General features: G+C 40.5%; 1 protein-coding gene across 1 annotated transcript in view; it reads right to left on the reverse strand.

The window, feature by feature from the left end:
- The window catches only part of LOC117323563 (ephrin type-A receptor 3-like), a 116938-nt gene that overhangs the window by 12094 nt on the left and 79518 nt on the right, over positions 1-25326 (reverse strand). Inside the window, exon 23 of the mRNA XM_033878852.1 lies at positions 21296-21434. Coding sequence (XP_033734743.1) covers positions 21359-21434 — 76 coding nt within the window. The 3' untranslated portion in view covers positions 21296-21358. The remainder of the gene's footprint in view (positions 1-21295; positions 21435-25326) is intronic.

Raw genomic sequence — 25326 nt, forward strand, 5'->3', positions numbered from 1 at the left:
TTTACTGGGTCTAAACGAGTGAACAATTTGTGAGCAAGTTCAATGTTAATGCAGTAAATATTACCAAATTCAGGAAGCTTTAGATGACCCTACAGTTCAAACTATGATACATGTATAGACTGTTATATGACCATATCTATATTTGCGTTAAAGTGGGTGGAAATTTGTACATGTTTGAATATCAATTGCTATTCGCAATTATACAATTATCATCAATAGGTTGACTATGCTGTGGTGACAGGTGGTGACAGGTGGTGAAGGTGGTGGTAGTCTATGAGTGGTGACTGTAGTGGTGATGGTTGTGAATGCAGTCATGGTGGTGGCCCTAGTTGTGGTGGTTGTGATTGTGGTTGCAATAGTTTATGGTTGTGGTGATTGTGGTTGCGGTAGTGACTGTAGTTGTGGTGGTTACTGTAGTGGTGACCGTAGTGGTAGTGGTGGTGACAATGGTAGTGGTAGTGGTAGTGGTGACTGTAGCTGTGTGGTGACTATAGTGGTGACTGTAGCTGTGTGATGGTGGTGGTGGTGACTATAGTGGTGGCCGTAGTGGTAGTGGTGGTGGTGGTGACTGTAGTGGTGGCCGTAGTGGTCGTAGTGGTGGTGGTGGTGGTGACTATAGTGGTGGCCATAGTGGTAGTGGTGGTGGTGGTGACTATAGTGGTGGCTGTAGTGGTAGTGGTGGTGGTGGTGGTGGTGACTGTAGTGGTGGCCGTAGTGGTGGTGGTGGTGACTATAGTGGTGGCCGTAGTGGTGGTGGTGGTGGTGGTGGTGACTATAGTGGTGGCCGTAGTGGTAGTGGTGGTGGTGGTGACTATAGTGGTGGACGTAGTGGTAGTGGTGGTGGTGGTGACTATAGTGGTGGCCGTAGTGGTAGTGGTGGTGGTGGTGACTAAAGTGGTGGCCGTAGTGGTAGTGGTGGTGGTGGTGACTATAGTGGTGGCCGTAGTGGTAGTGGTGGTGGTGGTGGTGGCCGTAGTGGTAGTGGTGGTGGTGGTGACTGTAGTGGTGGTCGTAGTGGTAGTGGTGGTGGTGATTGTAGTGGTAGTGGTGGTGGTGATTGTAGTGGTGGTGGTGGTGACTATAGTGGTGGCCGTAGTGGTAGTGGTTGTGACCATGGTAGTGGTAGTGGTGGTGGTGATTGTAGCTGTGTGGTGACTATAGTGGTGGCCGTAGTGGTGGTGGTGACTAGTGGTGGCCGTAGTGGTAGTGGTGGTGGTGATTGTAGTGGTAGTGGTGGTGGTGATTGTAGTGGTAGTGGTGGTGGTGGTGACTATAGTGGTGGCCGTAGTGGTAGTGGTGGTGGTGGTGACTATAGTGGTGGCCGTAGTGGTAGTGGTGGTGGTGGTGGTGGTGGTGGTGGTGGTGGTGAATATAGTGGTGGCCGTAGTGGTAGTGGTGGTAGTGGTGACTGTAGTGGTGGCCGTAGTGGTGGTGGTGGTTGTGGTGGTGGTGGTGGTGACTATAGTGGTGGCCGTGATGTGACCGTGTTATGGTTTGGTTGAGACTATAGTGGGCCTATTTTATGTGTTGATTGGTGACTATAGTGGAATATGGTTCCTGTTGTGGTGAATTATAGTGTGTATCTATATGTGTGTTGTTGGTGAGTAGGGTGTATGGATGGTGGTACGTGATGTAGTGGTATGGTCGTGGTTGATTTAGTGGAGTGTGGTGGCTGGAACATAGTGTTGTGCTAGTGGTAGTGGTGGGGGTGAAATGACGTGTTGGCCTGTGTGTTGTGTGGTATGGGTGCTATATTGGTAACCGTAAGTAGGTGGTGGGTGGGGACTATAGGTCAAACATGGTTGACTGATGTGTGGTTTGGGTAGGTGTCTGTGATTTGATGTGTGTCGGCCTATGTTGCTGACTTGTGTTGCACATATATTGCATGTAAGTGGTGTGAGATGGTAGATCCACTTGTGGTGGGGAGTACTGTACATAGTGGGTGAAGGGTGACTAAGTGGCCGTCGAATTGGATGGGATTGTTGTCGTGTAAGCGTCCATTTGCCTGGTCAAGTCGCTTAAGTCCGTGGAGTAATGGTAGGCATTATCCGTAAAGGACTAGTAGATGGCCGAGTTGTGTAGGTGGTGTGGTCAGAACTATCAGTGGTGGTCGAGTGGTAAATTTGTGAACTGTATTTTCTGTTATTGACTATATTCGGCACTTAGGTTAAAGTATGGAGGTGGGTACTTTTGGTCCAATGGAAAAGAGCCATGCAGACAAGGATTGAAATCCTATGACTCAATGTTTGTCAAAGAAGACGGAAAAGTCACCGTTTTTATGGTGTGGTGGTGGTCATACATTATTGCCACTGTATGAGATGTAGGCCAATGAAATGGTACTAAGTGCGTGAGCGTAGGGGTAGTGTGTTTCGGAGTGACTATAGGGTTGCCTGTAGTGGAATGGTTGCTGTAATGTAGGGACTCAGTAGAAGGTGGCCGTGAGTGGATTTTGCGTGGTGGTGGTGATGAATAGTGGCGGCGTTAGTAGTTAGAGTTGTGAATAGGTTAAATGTCCGGGGACGTGGTGGAATTGTTTGTGGGACGGTTGTACTGTTGTAGCGTGCACTTAATTAGTGTAGGTAAGTCTGTGGATCATTGCGACTGTCACAGACGATGCCCTATGTGGTGGTCACAAAACTACAATTGTGGTGGTCTTAGTAGGCCGTGTTGCCCCTCAAAAGTGTGGTTGTTTTATTTGGATCAATTATTCTCGGTAAATGTTAAAAAGTAGGAAACATGTATTTTTGGCAAAATTGGGTTTTATTTTGAGGTGTATTAGAATTGGTGCTGGTCACGTGATTTGGATGGTTGTCGTCGATGATAGTTGTTACACTTGAATGATTGTCAAGGGCTGTTGTGCAAAAATGTTGCTTTTGTGTGGTGCAAATGGTTTAATTTCCTTGTTCAAGTGTTTTGCCGAACTTTTAAGTAGTAGTGGTGGGACTGTAGTGATAGTTGCAAACAGTGGTTTTCGTACTTGGTGTGGTGGTGGTGGTGACGTAGTGTGGCCGTAGTGGTAGTGGTGGTGGTGGTGGTGACTATAGTGGTGGCCGTAGTGGTAGTGGTGACTGTAGCTGTGTGGTGACTATAGTGGTGGCCGTAGTGGTAGTGGTGGTGGTGGTGACTATAGTGGTGGCCGTAGTGGAAGTGGTGGTGGTGGTGACTGTAGTGGTGGCCGTAGTGGTAGTGGTGGTGGTGGTGACTGTAGTGGTGGCCGTAGTGGTAGTGGTGGTGGTGGTGACTGTAGTGGTGGCCGTAGTGGTAGTGGTGGTGGTGGTGACTGTAGTGGTGGCCGTAGTGGTAGTGGTGGTGGTGGTGACTGTAGTGGTGGCCGTAGTGGTGGTGGTGACTGTAGCTGTGTGGTGACTATAGTGGTGGCCGTAGTGGCAGTGGTGGTGGTGGTGGTGGTGACTGTAGTGGTGGCCGTAGTGGTGGTGGTGGTGACTATAGTGGTGGCCGTATTGGTAGTGCTGGTGATGGTGACTGTTGTGGTGGTGACTATAGTGGTGACCGTAGTGGTAGTGCTGGTGACCATGATAGTGGTAGTGGTGGTGGTGGTGGTGGTGGTGACTGTAGTGTTGGCCGTAGTGGTAGTGGTGGTGGTGGTGACTGTAGTGATAGTTGCTGTGGTCATCCATGTGATGGATGCATATTTGTTGCTGTGGTGTTGACTGTAGTGGTGGTGTTGATCGTAGTGGTGACCGTAGTGGTGACCGTAGTGGTGGTGTTAACCATAGTAGTGGTGTTGACCGTAGTGGTGACTGTAGTGGTGGTGTTGACCATAGTGGTGACTGTAGTGGTGGCCGTAGTGGTAGTGGTGACTGTAGCTGTGTGGTGACTATAGTGGTGGCCGTAGTGGTAGTGGTGGTGGTGGTGACCATGGTAGTGGTAGTGTGTGTAGACTTGGGTGCTAGTGGTGTGGTAGTGGTGGCCGGGTATTGTGTGTGTGTGTGTGTATGGTAGTGGTGGTGGTGGTGATTGTAGTGGTGGCCGTAGTAGTGGTGGTGGTGGTGGTGGTGACTATAGTGGGGCGTAGAGGGTATGGTGGAAAGTGGTGGCCGTAGTGTGGTGACTGGTGGTGGTGTGGATGGTGGGGGATATGTTGGTGGGTGTTGTAGGTGGGTGGTTTTTACTTAGTGGTGGCGTAGGGGTTGACCGTGGTGGGTGGGTGGTTTGCCCATTAGTGGTGGTGGTAGTGTGGTGGTGGTGGTGGTGTGATATGTGTGACGTAGTGTGGCAAGTAGTGGTAGTGGTGCGGTGGTGGTGATATGGTGGGTAGTGGGTGGCTGTGGTGGTGGTGACTGTATGGGGGCCGTAGGATGGTGGTGTTTAGGGTGGCGTGGTAGTGGTTGGTGCGTGTGTGACTATAGTGGTGGCCGTATGCAGTGGTGTGTGGTGGTTGTGTGAGCTGTAGTGGTGGGGTGGTGACTGTGGCACGTAGTGGTGATGTGGTTGGTGGGTTTGGTGACTTGTGGGTGGTGTGGACTGAGTGGTGGTGGACTGGTAGGTGGTAGTGGTGACTGGGTAGTGGTGGTGTGACGTAGTTAGTGGTGAATGTGTGGTGGTGTGGTGGTGGTGGGACATGTAGTGGTGGCCGCGTAGTGGTGACGTGGTGGTGACTATAGTGGTGGTGCCGTATGGTAGTTGTGGTGGTGTGCCATGGTGATGTGGTGTGGTGGTGACTATGTGGTGGCGTGTGGTGTGGTGGTTGAGTGACTGTGGGGCCGTATGTGTGGTGTGGTGTGGTGGTGGTGGTGGTTGGTCGTGACTATAGTGGTGGCCGTAGTGGTAGTGGTGGTGGTGGTGACTTATGAGTGGGGCGTGGTAGTGAGTGGTGGATGCTGTGGTGGCGTGGGTGGTGGTGGTGGTGGTGACTGTAGTGGTGGCCGTAGTGGTAGTGGTGGTGGTGGTGACTATAGTGGTGGCCGTAGTGGTAGTGGTTGTGACCATGGTAGTGGTAGTGGTGGTGGTGATTGTAGCTGTGTGGTGACTATAGTGGTGGCCGTAGTGGTGGTGGTGACTAGTGGTGGCCGTAGTGGTAGTGGTGGTGGTGATTGTAGTGGTAGTGGTGGTGGTGATTGTAGTGGTGGTGGTGGTGACTATAGTGGTGGCCGTAGTGGTAGTGGTGGTGGTGGTGACTATAGTGGTGGCCGTAGTGGTAGTGGTGGTGGTCGTGACTATAGTGGTGGCCGTAGTGGGGGTGGTGGTGGTGGTGGTGGTGGTGGTGGTGGTGGTGACTATAGTGGTGGCCGTAGTGGTAGTGGTGGTAGTGGTGACTGTAGTGGTGGCCGTAGTGGTGGTGGTGGTGGTGGTGGTGGTGACTATAGTGGGGGCCGTAGTGGTAGTGGTGGTGGTGGTGACTGTAGTGGTGGCCGTAGTGGTGGTGGTGGTGGTGGTGACTATAGTGGTGGTCGTAGTGGTCGTAGTGGTGGTGGTGGTGGTGGTGACTATAGTGGTGGCCGTAGTGGTAGTGGTGGTGGTGGTGACTATAGTGGTGGCCGTAGTGGTGGTGGTGGTGGTGGTGACTATAGTGGTGGCCGTAGTGGTGGTGGTGGTGGTGGTGACTATAGTGGTGGCCGTAGTGGTAGTGGTGGTGGTGGTGACTATAGTGGTGGCCGTAGTGGTGGTGGTGGTGGTGGTGACTATAGTGGTGGCCGTAGTGGTAGTGGTGGTGGTGGTGACTATAGTGGTGGCCGTAGTTGTAGTGGTGACTGTAGCTGTGTGGTGACTATAGTGGTGGCCGTAGTGGTAGTGGTGGTGGTAGTGACCATGGTAGTGGTAGTGGTGACTGTAGCTGTGTGGTGACTATAGTGGTGGCCGTAGTGGTAGTGGTGGTGGTGGTGACTGTAGTGGTGACTGTTGTGGTGGTGACTATAGTGGTGACCGTAGTGGTAGTGCTGGTGACCATGATAGTGGTAGTGGTGGTGGTGGTGGTGGTGGTGGTGACTGTAGTGTTGGCCGTAGTGGTAGTGGTGGTGGTGGTGACTGTAGTGATAGTTGCTGTGGTCATCCATGTGATGGATGCATATTTGTTGTTGTGGTGTTGACTGTAGTGGTGGTGTTGACCGTAGTGGTGACCGTAGTGGTGGTGTTAACCATAGTAGTGGTGTTGACCGTAGTGGTGACTGTAGTGGTGGTGTTGACCATAGTGGTGACTGTAGTGTTGGTGGTGACCGTAGTGGTGACTGTAGTGGTGACCGTAGTGGTGACTGTAGTGGTGACTGTAGTGGTGACCGTAGTGGTGACCGTAGTGGTGACCGTAGTGGTGGTGTTGACCATAGTAGTGGTGTTGACCGTAGTGGTGACTGTAGTGGTGGTGTTGACCATAGTGGTGACTGTAGTGTTGGTGGTGACCGTAGTGGTGACTGTAGTGTTGGTGGTGACCGTAGTGGTGACTGTAGTGGTGACCGTAGTGGTGACCGTAGTGGTAGTGGTGGTGACCCTGGTAGTAGTGGTGGTGGTGGTGACCGTAGTGGTGACTGAGTGGTGACCGTAGTGGTAGTGGTGGTAGTGGTGACTGTAGTGGTGGTGTCGACCGTAGTGGTGACCGTAGTGTAGTGGTGGTGACCCTGGTAGTAGTGGTGGTGGTGACTGTAGTGGTGGTGTCGACCGTAGTGGTGACCGTAGTGGTGGTGTTGACCGTAGTGGTGACCGTAGTGGTGACTGAGTGGTGACCGTAGTGGTAGTGGTGGTGGTGGTGACTGTAGTGGTGGTGTCGACCGTAGTGGTGACCTTAGTGGTGTTGGTGTTGACTGTTGTGGTGGTAGTGACTTTCGTGATGGTTGCTGTGGTCATCCATGTGATAGATGCATATTTGTTGTAGTGGTGGTGGGGTCCGTACCTCTGTGGTACCCGGTCACACAGCTTATCCACTTCTCACCCTCAGTGACACTTCACACACTCACTCGCTTGTCCTGATTCAATAATGTCACATTATAATCTTAAAACCGAATAAAATGAACTGACAAATCGCCATTTGATGGAGGTCAAGTGTTGTTGAAGACTCTACGACAATGGGGGATGAGGAGTTAAGGATCTGTCTTGTTGACACTAACCCGCAAACATACAAACACACTGGCCTCTGTCAACACACGCAGGACAGCCTTACTTGTGTCCCACCCAACACATTGTCCCACACAAATCAACACATTTATCAGTTTCAAATTGAGTTTTTCTTTGATGAAAAGATTCAATGTTTAATTCAAATACAACTGACAATAACAATTAATGAATGATTTAAAACGGCACTTTAAATCACTCTGCTCCATTTTGACTTGTACCATTGTGAAGGTCTAGAGGTCTCAAGATTCACACTAAGGGTTGCAGGTGTTTAATGGTATCTGAGTAAATACTCAACATTCTGTTGGTCCACACAAGTGGGGGCCCCATCAGCTCAACATACGTACTCAAATCCATACCAACATTAGATTTTACAATTTTCATATATTATAAATAACCTTTGATCTATATCTGATATACAAAACTATTAACTTTATTGATTTTACAACAATTGCAAAAAAAGTTCTAAAATCTTTTATCAACAATGACTGTTGTTGGTCTGATGGAAGTATACGTGGGGTCTTACTGAGGAAGGAAACCAGGGTACTCAGATTGGACAGGAGACTCCCATACCTATCAACATCTGATTTGGGAATCAAACCCAGGCCACCTAGGGGAAAGGCGAGTGTGTTACCATCTAATGTTCTTTTTCTACACCAAACCCTAAAATATATCTGAAACATTCCTCCTCTACCCAAATCCCAAAAATATATATTAGAAATATTTCTTCTCTTACGAAACCTTATATATCTGAAATATTTCTTCTCAATTACCAAATACAAACAAGAATTGTCAGAAGACACTGAGTAGATTGAAATTCAGAATTTAAAAGTAGGTCAAAGGTCATCACTGTCAAGGTCAGCAGGTCCAAAAATGCAGTACCAATGGAAAGGTTTTGTAACAAGGAAAACATTTGTAAAATATTATACCCCTATCTTGTACATTTAACATACATTGCCTGAGGTTAAAGATTTTAAAAAGAAGGTCAAAGGTCACAGTCAAGGTCAGCATACCAATTGAAAGGTCTTGTCACAATTAGATCACACATGTCAAATACCCAAGCTTTACCCTTTTTAGTGTTAGGAGGGGTGGGTGGGGAATAGCAATAGCTCCCTGGACTTCATCCCGGCGAGCTAAAGATACAGTACATCTGAAATATTCCTTCCCTTAATAACACTAAAATTAGATAAGAGTTCATAGAAAAACAAAGAATTCATTTTAGCTCCTCATCTAAATATGACACTTTCGTCATTCTTACGTACGAAGAAATCACGATATTGAAGTATCAAACAAAACACAATGAATATAAACAATGTAATTTACAACGTCGTTAACAATAGCAGCGGTATATCTATTTGGGTGATATTGTTTGATTAGTGAGGTGACCTTTGTGCAGCCTATCCTCTTCGTTTCTCTTCCCTTAATTACCAAAAGTGAGGCTCACGTTCTGATGCCGAGAAAAATGCTAATTCAAAGACTGCACTTGAAGACAAAGCTGTTGGGGTTTGTTTTAACACTTGTGTATACAGCCAAAAGATTATGTACTGTTTTATGACCAGTCCTGGCAAATTGTCCACACAGAGTTAGTAGCATCTCCTGACGGGCAGGTTAATTCTGCCGACATTAAGAAGCAGGAAGCATGCATTGCTGGGATAGTTGTGAAGAGGGTTGTTACTTTACAATAGGTGCAGGTACATATTGTTCTACCTTTTATTGTATAACTGAGGGGGAAAGTTAGCTGGAGTTTTCATCACTATCAACTGTAGTCCAATGGTATAATATATATCATTTCAATGTTGGAGAAGCATTTTAGGAATCTTAACATGTTTCCAAAGACATCATTTGATGTATAGACCCAATCTTAAGAGATATGTGGAACAGACCAAATAAATCATCCTCAAACCTGTGAAACTATCAATCCCAAGCTGATCCACAGTACACAGATATATACTCAATTCATGATCCACAATACAGATATATACTCAATTCAAGATCCACAGTACACAGATATATACTCAATTCATGATCCACAGTACACAGATATATACTCAATTCATGATCCACAATACAGATATATACTCAATTCAAGATCCACAGTACACAGATATATACTCAATTCATGATCCACAATACAGATATATACTCAAGTCAAGATCCACAGTACACAGATATATACTCAATTCACGATCCACAATACACAGATATATACTAAATTCATGATCCACAACACACAGATATATACTCAATTCATGATCCACAGTACACAGATATATACTCAATTCATGATCCACAATACAGATATATACTAAATTCATGATCCACAGTACACAGATATATACTCAATTCACGATCCACAATACACAGATATATACTCAGTTTATGATCTACATTTCACCAATGCATACACTTAATTAACAATCAACATTACACCAACTTGATGTACAATCCACATTACACAGATATATAAACTTGATATACAATCCGGTGTATCAACTTGATCTACAATAAATATTACACAGATACATAAACTTGATATACAATACGGTGTATAAACTTGATCTACAATCCACATTACACAGATTCATAAACTTGATCTACAATCCATGTTATACAGATATATAAACTTGATCTACAATCCACATTACACAGATATATAAACTTGATCTACAATCCACATAACACAGATACATAAACTTGATCTACAATCCACATTACACAGATACATAAACTTGATCTACAATCCACATTACAGAGATACATAAACTTGATCTACAATCCACATAACACAGATACATAAACTTGATCTACAATCCACATTACACAGATACATAAACTTGATCTACAATCCACATAACACTGATATATAAACTTGATCTACAATCCACATTACACCGATACATAAACTTGATCTACAATCCACATAACACTGATATATAAACTTGATCTACAATCCATATTACAGATATATAAACTTGATCTACAATCCACATGACACCGATATATAAACTTGATCTACAATCCACATTACACAGATACATAAACTTGATCTACAATCCACATTACACAGATACATAAACTTGATCTACAATCCACATTACACAGATATATAAACTTGATCTACAATCCATGTTATACAGATATACAAACTTGATCTACAATCCATGTTATACAGATATACAAACTTGATCTACAATCCACATAACACTGATATATAAACTTGATCTACAATCCACATTACACAGATACATAAACTTGATCTACAATCAACATTACACAGATATATAAACTTGATCTACAATCCACATTACACCGATATATAAACTTGATCTACAATCCACATACACCGATATATAAACTTGACCTACAATCCACATTACACAGATATATAAACTTGATCTACAATCCACATTACACAGATATATCAACTTGATCTACAATCCATATTACAGATATATAAACTTGATCTACAATCCATGTTATACAGATATACAAACTTGATCTACAATCCACATTACACAGATACATAAACTTGATCTACAATCAACATAACACAGATACATAAACTTGATCTACAATCTACATAACACCGATATATAAACTTGATCTACAATCCACATTACAGATATATAAACTTGATCTACAATCCACATTACACAGATATATAAACTTGATCTACAATCCACATTACACTGATATATAAACTTGATCTACAATCCACATTACACAGATACATAAACTTGATCTACAATCCACATTACACAGATATATAAACTTGATCTACAATCCACATTACACAGATACATAAACTTGATCTACAATCCACATTACACAGATATATAAACTTGATCTACAATCCACATTACACAGATATATAAACTTGATCTACAATCCACATTACACAGATATATAAACTTGATCTACAATCCACATTACACAGATATATAAACTTGATCTACAATCCACATTACTCAGATATATAAACTTGATCTACAACCCACATTACACAGATATATAAACTTGATCTAAAATCAATGTTATACAGATATACAAACTTGATCTACAATCCATATAACACTGATATATAAACTTGATCTACAATCCACATTACATAGATCTACAATCCACATTCCACAAATAAACTCAATCTACAATCCACACTACACTTAATTATGATCCATTACTCCGATACATACACTAAATCTACAACATACACTCAAGTAACAATACACATAACATCAATATACACTCAATCTACAATCCACATTCCATCCATACACACACTCAATTTACGAAATCAATTACAATGGTAGACTAAATCAAGAAATGGCCTTGACTGTGTCGCTTTGCTTTATAACTGACACAGGTGTCCAGAGACGAATTGGTTGCCAGGTACGTGTCAAATAGCAATGGCTTTTATCCACCAGGTGGGTCTTAATGGAACAATTAGGATTTATCAAAACTATTCCTGACACCTGTCAATAAAGGGCAAATGCCTTTATAGGAAATCTGTTGATGAAGGGCACCTGTTTATTACTAAACCAAACTAAACCTGTTCATGAAAGACATTTCCCTATATAGAAAACTGTGGATCAAGGGCACCTTTCTATAATGTCATTTATATAATTACTTATGTAAAACAACCTATGGACAAGAACACCATTTACAAGAGAAACATCTATAGAAAACCTTTTAACAAGAGCACCTGTCTATAACAGACATTTATTCCTATAGAATACCTGTGAAAGAGAGCATCTGTCTATAACAGACATTTATCTATAGAGAATACCTGTGGGAAGGGGCACCTGTCTATAGCAGACATTTATTTATAAAGAATACTTGTGGAAAAGTACATCTGCCTATAACAGATATTTACTTACACAGAAAACCTGTGGACAAAAGCACATAACTATAACAGACATTTACTTATATAGAAAACCTGTGGACAAAAGCACCTGTTTATAACAGACATTTACTTATATAGAAAACCTGTGGACAAAAGCAGCTGCCTATAACAGATATTTATTTATAAAGAATACCTGTAGACAAAAGCACCTGTCTATAACATACATTTAGTTGTATAGAAAACCTGTGGACAAAACCACCTGTCTACAACAGACATTTACTTATATAGAAAACCTGTAATCAGGAGCACCTGTGTATAACAGAAATTTAACTGTATAAAATACCTGTGGAAAAGAACACATGTATATAACAGACATTTACTGATATAGAAAACCTGTAAAAAAGAGAACCTATCTACAACAGAAATTACCTGTATCTATGTATGAAACCCTTTGATGCAAAATTTCTCTAAGGCAACCATATAGACAACCTGTTAATGATGACAGCCTGTCAATTAAAAATGCTTGTCTATAATTGTCATTTGTATTTCATAATAGCATGTTCATATAAAGTATGATTTGTGAATAAGTGATAGCTGTTAAGTGTGAAAACATGTTTTATTGTACCAAACCTAAATAGTTTATTATTTATAACATATAGCCAGGTATGACTTCAGGACTATCAATATGTACATGTTCTATTTGAGAATAAACAAAACACTGTCCATTGTATAGACAATTCAATGGAAACCAGCTGGACTTAAACAAGACATAGTAAACCTAACTCAATGTTTGATACATCGCCTTTGTACTTGGTTTAAATATCTCTATGTTTAACAGATATCAGCAATGTTTGAGATGCAATCTTATAAGATACCTTTGTTAAGATGTTATCAGTGTCCTTAAGAGTACTGACCCGTGTCACCTGACATGGGTTCAGGGTCAACAAGTACTTTGGGACATAAAGTTCACTGATAGCACCAAGTCACTAGGCTGCAAAGATCCAACATACAATGTTACTGAAACCTTTCTTGTTTGTGAACACAACATTTGAAAAAGAAATACTGAATTTTTTTTGACATTTCCATAACTGTAAAAGTTGTTATTGATATTGTTTATAAGTGAAGATCAAATGGTTTGTATTAAGATACATGGACTAGGGAACTTTTCTTTGATGGATTAATGAGTGTTGCTTCAGAGCTCCCTCTCATGGCCACAGCCATATAAATCATCCTCAGAGAATCAGACAGATTGGACTACCTAATGGAAGAGCAAATGACTTCTACAGGCCAGGCCATACAAACAGTTTGAGGTGGGGGTGCAAAATAACCCAAAATAACCACTTATCCATTGTTTTTGACTTAATGAACTTCCCACGAAAACAATTTTACCCAGTTTTTCTGAAAAATGTACACCCTTTAAAATTCCCCCTTTTTGATGAGTCTGACAAAAAAATATTCCTGACCAAAACCTACCCACTTAGTGACAATTGCACTGGAGTTTAGGGCTAGGAGTGAAAACTACCCTCTATCTCCTGTATAGATCTTAAATATAGCCAACCTGTACCTGATCCATCTCTCATCACACACATATACAGACCTCCCTAATCCTACTTATTTGATAATCTCACATATATTTAGAGATTTTTTCACTTTAAAGTGAACTTGGTAATCCTAGCGGTTCTTTGTTTAATCCCACACACATGTACATAGGAAACATTAAAGGTCTATGGCATATTTGGTTGGCAGGTTTCTCAACATTCCAACCCCACAAACCATCTCAAAGTGAGAAGGAGCAAAGCCGTATCCCTCACATGTATACTGAGAAAGGGTATCAGTTAAAGAGATAAGTTGGAGCTTGCTCTCAATTCTGGTCAATTAGTGTAAAGAGGATCATGGGTAATAGAAGCTCCTCATTGGTAAATCTGTTTACAGAGAAAAAAGCACTATTATAATCTCAAATAATGGTTCTTTCATCTAAGCCTGAACAGTGTAGATTGCTATAGATATTCTGTAGCCAGGTCTGAAACAGATGCCTAATCCTTCCCCAACACTAAATCATCCAAATCTGATGTAACCAGGACAACGTTACAAACATTTCATCACCAGAGTACAACTTTTTGCCAAGGACAGATTAGATACTGATGCCATATTACACAAAAGAGTTTAGTGAAGAATGAAATCTGTATTAACAACCCAGCACTCTTTAAGTTGATAAACAATGCAAGTATTTTTCTTTTCACATTTGACACCATTGAACAAATGTTGTTGTAGTTATCAGATAAATTGGTCTGTCTCAGAATTATGAAATCTGTCGTCAACCTGTCTAGAGGTCAATAACTGTATGTCATCAGTCAAAAAATTTGGATGTAACCAACATCAGCCTCTGTAAACCTTTTCATGGTAGCCTGAAACACCAACCATATACCATTAACAGATTAACAGGTCATCAGTTTGGTACGGAAAAGCTATCGCTCAGAAATTATTCCAAAAACATGAACTCTCCGATAGAGGTTAGACAGTATAACAAGGCTATTTGGGTTGTTCATATGTGTAGGGTGTGATGTCAAGAACAACACTTTAGAAATAAGTTTGAAATCTATTGGTAAATCTGTAGAAGGCAGTCTGAGACAGGCCGATACAGTCTATCAGCCGCTCATTAATACTAGGCATGTATACCACCCAACCTGTACAGACTCTGTGTCCTTAAAACTTCAAATTCTACTGAATGGACAGCAGGGGAAACTTACTCTACCTCACACATAACTTACTTGTCTTTATCAATCTATTTACACACAGAAAAACATGCCATGTTAAATGTTTCTTTCATCAAGGAGAACCAAAAATACAGTGTGAAGGCAGGGTAGGGTTCTTAAGCAGTGTTATCATAGCTATCACAGGAAATAGGTGCTGAAGGGTAATAACAGCCAATGTCCGAGACGGCAGCAGTCAGACACCTCACCATGTCAACACCTCTTTTTGCAAGTGTTTAAACACAGACACATGAAGTTACAGCAGAGGTACAGTAATCCCCTATATTCCTCCTCCTTCACACAATACAAACACATGCAGCCTTTCCCTATTCCTTGTCCCAAGCCTAACTGTATACACACTTTTCTCTTAAAACAACACTGCCATCCTCCAATAAGACAAACACTGCACTTTCCCCCAAGACACACACTTCTAATCTAGCTAAGACATGTGCTGCCAGCTGTCTCCCCTAAGACACACATAATGTCATGGAGGTCTTACATAAAGTCACATACTCCACTTTCTCCTTAGACAAACACTGTCACTCCATCAAAATAAGGCCCACACTAGTACTGTCACTCTCCCTTAAGACACACATTCTCACTCTCCCCTAAGACACACTGTCACTCTTCCCTAAGACACACATTGTCACTCTCCCCTAGCTAAGACACACTGTCACTCTTCCCTAAGACACACATTGTCACTCTCCCCTAGCTAAGACACATATTGTCACTCTCCCCTAGGACACACACTGTCACTCTCCCCTAAGACACATGCTGTCACTCTCCCCTAAGACACAAGCTGTCACTCTCCCCTAAGACACAAGCTGTCACTCTTCCCTAAGACACACATTGTCACTCTCCCCTAAGACACACACTGTCACTCTCCCCTAAGACACATGCTGTCACTCTCCCCTAAGACACATGCTGTCACTCTCCCCTAAGACACAAGCTGTCACTCTCCCCTAAGACACAAGCTGTCACTCTCCCCTAAGACACAAGCTGTCACTCTCCCCTAAGACACACTGTCACTCTTCCCTAAGACACACACTGTCACTCTCCCCTAAGACACACACTGTCACTCTCCACTAAGACACACAGTCACTTTCCCCATCATCGAACACATTGTTTACCTCCCCTTAGTCAGACATTTTTACTTTCCCCTTAAACATACACTGTCACCTTCCCTATGACACACAACGTCACATTCATAAACACTTCACTTTTCGCTTTGACACTTGTTGTCAATCTCCCCTAAGACACAAGCTGTCACTCTCCCCTAAGACACACACTGTCACTCTCCCCTAAGACACACACTGTCACTCTCCCCTAAGACACAAGCTGTCACTCTCCCCTAAGACACACACTGTCACTCTCCCCTTAGAAACATTGTCACTCTCCCCTTAGACACATGATGTCACTCTCCCAAAGACACAAGCTGTCACTCTCCAAGCTGTCACTCTCCCATAAGATATGCTGTCACTCTCCCCTAAGACACAAGCTGTCACTCACATCTCAGACACATGCTGTCACTCTCCCTGAAGACATGCTGTCTGCACTCTCCTCTGCCACCCTATGCTAAGATGCACTGTCAACCATCCTCAAGACATCCCATACAATTTATTGCTGCCACTCCACCATATATGTAAAATCATCAGTCCTTGCTGTAACTTTGACCTTGCCTCTATGTCGTGTTATAAAAATATTCATTTGTTTAAATGTAATTGAGAAATGTAAGCAAATATAATTTTGATCCCATGCTCTTTGACTTTTGGGTTCAAATGTGAAGTACAATTGTCTGCTCATAATATGTCTGAAGCTCCAGTTAATAATTTGTATGAAATGAGAAGCCATTTCTGAGAGTAGGAAAGATTGCCAGAGAAAATTTAGTCATTATACATAGTGGTATATGTAAAAGTCTGTATGTGTGAACAAATTAAAATTGTGCCCTTAGTACTTGTGATTCATCATGATAGGTGTAATCACCAATTAGCTTGATTAGGGTTCCGTCTTTGATTCACCCTGTACCAGTTAAGTGGCGGGCTAGTGGTCCCACTGGAAACTAAAATGATGGAGAGCAGAGGGATGTGAATCACGACTGAACATCTGGAAAGGTTGTCATAGTGCAGTCACATATATCTCACATGGGTTATAGTGCAGTTGACTTAACGTAATAAGAAAAATATGGCTACTCCCCCCGTATTGCCATTCCCTCCTTCTCGAACCTTTCTCTTCTCCTTCTCACCTAATTCTCTTTTATCCTTTTCTATCGTTCACTTTTTCTCCTTTCCTTCCATGATTTTCTCTCTTCCAATATTTGGTTTGATTCCTTAATCAGATGTGGAAACGATATGGGGTCACCTGCATGACCATGTGAATTTTCTCCGGGAACTCCAGATTCCTCCCAAAGTAAGACCCCTCTTGCACTTCCAGGCCAACGAGGATAATTGAAATAAGTTAGTAATTGTTTTGCAATTGTTGTAAAATAAATGAAGTTTATGTATCCATCCATCATGGGCACTCTCATTTGTCCTTCTTTTCACCTTTTCTCTCTCATTTCTTCTCATTACAGGATAACTTTGAATGAAATGTCTGGACAAATGTCGCAGAATAACCTACGCCAAACAACCTTACCTGAACAAATGTTGTAGTAATTTACTTTAACTGAAAAGGGAAATATGGCCACAAACAGGACAGAAGTTATAACAACATACCTGACAAGAACTGTATTTTACCTTGATGTCTAATTGTTCTACATATTCATACCTGAATCAGATTTGTACAACACAAAGGCCAGATCATTTCAGTACAAACGCCATCTCTCCTACTCAGGATCTCTCCAAAGGAACTCTACACAAATTCCCTATCGATGGTCCATATACAGTTATATGTATAATTATTTAATATACATAAAAACCGTGGGTTGGAAATTTGTGCCCTGTGACTCAGGTATACATTATGTAGCTACTGTACTATGGTTGAACTGGTTTATATTTTATATAAAAATTGCATTACGCTTTATGAAGCGTTAATCCTGTGATAAAGGATAAATGAATTCACATTGTTGTATGAGCATCTACTTAAGAATAATCAAAGATAATTCTCCTAAATAATAAAAAATATGTCCAAAGTGTTCTAACTGGTTCACACTATATAAAACTAATGGAGCATTCCGAGCAGAATATGTACATCGCATCCCCCTCATCTTTACAAAACACTTTGACAAATTCCTGTTGTATGACCTTTAGTCAAAGGTCAAATCTCTGTGCATCGCCCAATTATGTGAATTTGCAGAGACGTGTTTCATTTCATCAAAACAGTAATGGAAGAATATTAAAACTGAAAGCAAATGTACCGAGTGTCTGATCAGTGTGTACGAAAATCGCCACTACAGGAAGTGGCTGCCTTCTAGCGTGAACATTCAATCAGCTCTATAATGTTTGAGTGGCAGTACTTCTAGCCCCCTCTGTCATGGTGGTCTGCCGTTCTACACCAACCAACATAGCCAAATCAAAAGAACAAAGTTCAATGGGATAATACTCCTGAAAAATTATCCCAATTTCAAAGAATTTATATCAAATTTATCACCTTTGGTACCCTTCGATAGGTAAAGATTTTGCACTGGGTTTGCATGCAAGATTATTTGTATTAATAATAATGTTGTATGGTCGTATTAAAGGGTGATTTATAACAATGAGGGATAGCGTTAAAAGTCAAACAGACCACAGAGCAACACACACCACTATCTATTATAGAGCACAGTCAAACAGGTACTTTGTCAGCTAAAGGTTGTGTGCACTAGGGAAATAATTAGAAGCTTGGACAAGAGAGGCGATTTTGAGAAGGAAGCTCCAATGATGACCGACAGAGAGGGGTCTGTGGGTCTCAGTGGGTTGGGAGCCCACACCTCCTGTACGGGGCTGTATAATGTATTCCCTATAACTATGGTCGCATTGTACGACACACATACACACAGTTATCCCTGGCAGGTACATGAATCATTGGCAGTGATGACAAAATATGTAGAAATTTTCTCAATAAATAATAAAAAAAAATGCACTGTCACAGTAGAACATTCTTCAAATCAGAGCCAATGGCAATAAAAATTCAGCTCCTAAGAAATATCTCCTATGTAAAATTTCAAAGACTTCTACTCAGTTGTGGAGAACAAGGGAGTATAGCTAGCCAACTAACACCTGAATTCAATCATTTTTCTTCCCTTACACTATCAGACAGCTATCTTAGCCACAAAGTCAGGCATTATTAAATATTCATACAATATTTGACACTGACAAGCAAGAGTAACCTTTGCCGGAGAGCTTTCTCTCGAAACACCTGTACTTCTCTCAGACACCGACAAAATTGGCAAATGAATTACATTAAATGTATCTTCTGAGGAATCACTCCTCGGTTCTGACATGTTTGATTAAACAGCGTAGAAAACACTACCACCATAGCTCTGCTACTTCCACACATCTGAGACTCACAATTCTTTATCTCAATATTTTTACATGGATGCTGTTTTATGCTAACTTTTTCTATAATTACTGTCTATTTGACGCTAGAGATCATGTGCCAAAGCTTAGACCTTCATCTTTATTTTGAGAAATCTTGAAGGACTTTTGCACTACATCTGTAATGGAACTGGACCTCAGCTTGACCAAGTGCCAGCGCCTGGCAGCACTATCATGCCCTGTACCATCAGCAGATAGAGAAATAATGGGAGTAATTAAGTGGTTTACACAGCCTGCACTTAACTCTCATTGGCATTCATCACAAAAATTACATCTATCAAAATCCCACACATCTGTAGCTATCTCCTTAGACAAACTGCCAACATCCAAAAACATTTCATAAATAGGTAACACTACAAAACTTTGACATTGAAAACTTTCACAAAACATTTTCATAAGTATGTAAATTTCAAATCTGAAAATGTATAGTTTAGGGTCTTATCAAAGTGAGCAATAGTTTCATTCAAGTTCAGTTCTATAAATGGACACAACTTATTTGGAGAAGAAAGGGAAAAAAAAAACTTAAAGTACCTTTTTAACCTTCGGAAAGTTAAAATTTATGCATGTGAATCAAAGCAGAAAATTGCAGCAGTATTGTGATAGTCATTTACCTCCATTACACATACCAGGGCACACTACCACGGATCAAGTCAACTCTCCATTAACATACATAACTAAGGTTAAATACACATCTGTATCTATTCAACAAACTTGGGGACTACAATGCGCTAAGATCAAAACTGTCATATAAAATGCACAAGTGAGCAAAATTTTCATTCTCCTTTTCTTCCCTTCGACATTTTTTATTTCTTGATTGATGAGCCAGCCACAATGGAGCTCACTTGAGGCTGTAACAATCCCCTAGACCAAATCATTATCATCTCGAGATCTTTCATTCCATTCATAGCTTGTTCCCTCATCTTACTAAATGCTATTTTCGCTGGTTATATCAGATTGTGGACAAGTTTCTTCATGTCAACTATTTTCTCAGTTAACCAATCCAAACTCTCTGACTGTGAACCTATTTCCTCAGTTAACCAATCCAAACTCTCCGATTGTGAACCTATTTCCTCAGTTAACCAATCCAAACTCTCCGATTGTGAACCTATTTCCTCAGTTAACCAATTCAAACTCCAATCTTCTACAAATTCCCTCATATCCAAATAAACATACTATATATTCACTATTTAGTACCTATTTCCCTAGATTCTGGAGTAACAGTGACCTATATATCAATTTTAGCCTGAGTTGTCTCCCCTGAGTGTTACATCGGTTGTGCTTGGCTCAATGTTCTCACTTTTACACCGACACATGTGACTGCCTCATACTACTTGGGCAGGGCAGCACGCCTCAATCAAACAATTATACCTAATTCCTTTATCAGAACCACACTTGTTTTTTAACCTTGCACACAAAATTCTCCCATGTGTTGTTCATTTGATGACTTATTTTTCACAAAACAACTTTTACTGTATCTGATTATACAAATCTGATGGCTATCTGCACTCTTGTCCAGAATATTACATCCAAAGTTGTTGTCTAAAGTGATATTTTGCTGGAGGCAATAACAGCTAGAAAATTAGTTATTTCAATTTTTTTTTTTTTTAATTTTTAACATGAAAACCAGGTTATTCTACATTTGTAATAGAGTTATATGCTTATGGTAGTTGACAAATGCCCAGACATATGAACACTTTCATTACCGTAATTTTAGTTCAAATCCAATTTAGGTTTTTATGTAATTTCTTCTCAAGCTGTAACTTTTTTAACTAAAAAAATAATTTAAAAGTATTGTCAAAATTCGTAACACCTTTTCGCATTCCTGCATCAACTAAATAGAGGATATTCTCTTTTCAGACTTTTGATCATCCATGAATCAATGGATCATGAATGAAGAACTCTGATTTCAGTTGAAGTTATTGGTGATCTGAGTCAACGTTTTTTAAGAAACATGATACAGTACTACATAAGAAGTAAAGGTAACAAGTCTTCTAAAGATCCTCTAAAAATTGTCACATTTCCGGTTAACCTTAGAGCAATTTGTTTTTTGATAAGACAAACTCAAGTTTTATCCTACAATGTAATTGGTGAATATGTATAAGTCAGGCCCTGTCCTCTGATTGGTTACTTACAGTTTCCAGGAGCAGTTTGGTGGCTTCTCCATTCTGTATCCCCGTCGGAGGAGGTGGAGCAAGTCATGCATGTCCACAGGTGGGGTAGGGCGTGCCTCCCAAGGTTACCAGTTCGAACAATACCACGCCAAACGACCAGCTGTGGATGACATCAACATAACACATTATAGCCAGTATAATCACCCCATCAGGTTGTAAATAAACAGGTATTATCATCAGAATTCAGTTGCTTGTTCAAAACATGAAAATATTCATTTAATTGTCAAGCATTACATTTTCAATCTAAAACAGATTTGATTTTATGTATAGAGTAATCTAGTGTATTTATGTATGTATATTTTCTCTGTTTAAAAATAAACTGTTTTTAGAACCTCAGATGTTTGGAATTAAACGATTCCACATCAAAACATGTATACACCTCTCTGTATACACCTGCTTAAATTTTTTACCAATGTTCTAATATTTGGCTATGTATTCTTTCATTTTGTGTCAATCAAACTTATTTAATTATTTCAATACTTTTACTACAAAAACATGTTTAATCAAATGAGACTCACAGATACTGATTCATTCTACAATGGTGGACAGTGGAGGAACAATCAGGAGTTCAATTTATACAGCAGACCACACTCCAGTCAACTTTTAAATAAATCTTTTTTTCTGGATACATGATAACTATAGTACACTTATGTAGGGGTTAATAAATCCCCCAAATATAACAGTACATCCTCCAAACATAGCAGTTTAAATCAGGGAGCACGCTGCTGTTGACATTTGCCAAATAAAAATCTCAGTTCTTGGTAAAAGTGGGAAAGACAGCAGCCGGCTGGGCAACCCACTTACCACTGATCGCACCGAAATAGTAAATAGAGCGGGTTTTATGGACCATAAAAAATGAACAGATTTTGATTAATTTATTAAATCTGTAGTGGTGTCTAGACATGTTTTAGTGCAAATCAGCCATCGATCAATTGAGAGAGTTGCATCATATGTTGTATAACAAGTCTACCTTGTCAACATCAGATATAGTACAAGTCTACCCTTGTCAACATCAGATATAGTACAAGTCTACCCTGTCAACATCAGGTATAGTACAAGTCTACCCTGTCAACATCAAATGTATAACAAAGTCTACCCTGTCAACATCAGATATAGTACAAGTCTACCCTGTCAACATCAGATATCGAACAAGTCTACCCTGTCAACATCAGATATAGTACAAGTCTACCCAGACAACATCAGATATAGTACAAGTCTACCCAGACAACATCAGTTACAGTACAAGTCTACCCAGACAACATCAGATATAGTACAAGTCTACCCTGTCAACATCAGATATATTACAAGTCTATCCTGTCAACATCAGATATATTACAAGTCTACCCTGTCAACATCAGATATATTACAAGTCTACCCTGTCAACATCAGATATAGTACAAGTCTACCCTGTCAACATCAGTTACAGTACAAGTCTACCCTGTCAACATCAGGTATAGTACAAGTCTACCCTGTCAACATCAGATATAGTACAAGTCTATCCTGTCAACATCAGTTACAGTACAAGTCTACCCTGTCAACATCAGATATAGTACAAGTCTACCCAGACAACATCAGATATAGTACAAGTCTACCCAGACAACATCAGATATAGTACAAGTCTATCCTGTCAACATCAGATATAGTACAAGTCTATCCTGTCAACATCAGTTACAGTACAAGTCTACCCTGTCAACATCAGGTATAGTACAAGTCTACCCTGTCAACATCAGATATAGTACAAGTCTATCCTGTCAACATCAGTTACAGTACAAGTCTACCCTGTCAACATCAGAATAGTACAAGTCTACCCCGTCAACATCAGATATAGTACAAGTCTACCCTGTCAACATCAGATGTCGTATAACATGTCTACCCTGTCAGCATCAGGTGTTGTACAAGTCTACCCTGTCAACATCAGGTGTCGTACAAGTCTACCCTGTCAACATCAGATATAGTACAAGTCTACCCTGTCAACATCAGGTATAGTACAAGTCTACCCTGTCAACATCGGGTGTAGTACAAGTCTACCCTGTCAACATCAGATGTTGTACAAGTTTACCCTGTCAACATAAGATATCGTACAAGTCTACCCTGTCAACATCAGATGTCGTACAAGTCTACCCTGTCAACATCAGATATATTACAAGTCTACCCTGTCAACATTAGGTATAGTACAAGTCAACCCTGTCAACATCAGATATAGTACAAGTCTACCCTGTCAACATCAGATATATTACAAGTCTACCCTGTCAACATCAGATATAGTACAAGTCTACCCTGTCAACATCAGATATATTACAAGTCTACCCTGTCAACATCAGATATAGTACAAGTCTACCCTGTCAACATCAGATATAGTACAAGTCTACCCTGTCAACATCAGATGTTGTACAAGTCTACCCTGTCAACATCAGATATATTACAAGTCTACCCTGTCATCATTAGATGTCGTACAAGTCTACCCTGTCAACATCAGGTGTACTAGGCTGTTCATATCTTTGTCAGAAAACACCTGCCAACTTATTGATGATTTAGACTCCAACCAATAACTCTTATCTTCGTGCTTTGCATAAAATGATATTTAAAAACACAGAGAAACATAAAAAGATTGATAAAAGGAGTTGAAGAGGCTTGAGGGGTCATGATGAACATCACAAGGCAAACTGCGTGCCAAATAAATTCTAGTTGTGTAATTAGCATTGTAATCAAAAGTATGATATGAGCACACAAAACTAATATTAGGATACAATTATTTTATGGCCTATAGAAATGGAATCGCTATCATACAACAGGAAATTCCTTTGATGGTCCTAATTCAATTATAAGTAAATTAGATATGATTTTGACTCTGGATAGTCTTTGTTCCTTGTGATTTCATTTCCTTGGTATATAAAAAAGTTGGTATCATTCATTGCCAACCAACTAAACAATTTACCTACTACCTTTACTACTGAATTTAGTGAAATTAGCTTTTACTGATTTGAATATTGATTATTGAATTTTTGAAAAATTGTCTTTAATGTTGTTTGATAATTGTTGGTTATTGGTATTTTTTAAACTGAATACATTATTGAATACCTGCCAATATCATAATTTCAACATTTCATTGACTATTGAGTATTGGCAATATTTTGATATGAGTCACATTCTGGAGGAGAGATGAGTCACTTGTACATTTTTACTGAAATTAATACCCCAAGCTTTCTGACATAGGACAGGACAGGAGCATATGGCCAGGTGGGGAATCTATAAAAAGTACACAACAAATAACGTGGAAAACAAATCTAGAGAAAGCACCATACATTTCTGGGTAGTTTTATTTCTAACAGCATCTTCTCTGACTTTTATAGGTTAACGGTGCATTAAGTTTGATTTAAGATAGAAAAGTGGCCTTTTTGCAGTGATTAGAAGGAAATCAGTGCAGCCAGTTTGGACGGGAGAAGATGTACTCAGACAAGCTGAATGGATTGCCATCTCCGAGAACAGTAAAATCTATTTTGGTTGTGATTTACACAGGTAACAAACAAACGGTTGGATGGAGTCCTCCAGATAAACACAAGTCAACTGTTGGTTAGTTATAAGTCAGGTCAAACACAGCAAAAATGAACATTTATTTATAGGAATATTTTAAACAATGAGATTTTGTAGATGGATTTTTGTGCTACAAATTCTGGTCTGAACGCTCACTGATCATCATATGGGTGTATTAGGAGCTTCTGAAGTTAAAAAATGTCCACTCTAATTAAAATGGATACATGATATAGGGTAAGACAGGTCACTATAGACAGGTGTTGATATTATTCTATAAAGATATCCTGGCTACATTGGATATGTAGGAGGCTGACCCAATGATATAGAGATTTCTGATATCTGTCAAAATATCTGCCTCGTTTTTTTCTGATCTTCCCATTAGTCTGAAATTTCATAACTAAATACCAAAAAGAACCTAATATGAAAATTTAATTTGAAAAAGAAATTCCTGCATCGCTTTT

Source organism: Pecten maximus, chromosome 3 (genome assembly GCF_902652985.1).
Source record: "Pecten maximus chromosome 3, xPecMax1.1, whole genome shotgun sequence".
Taxonomy (NCBI): Eukaryota; Metazoa; Mollusca; class Bivalvia; order Pectinida; family Pectinidae; genus Pecten; species Pecten maximus.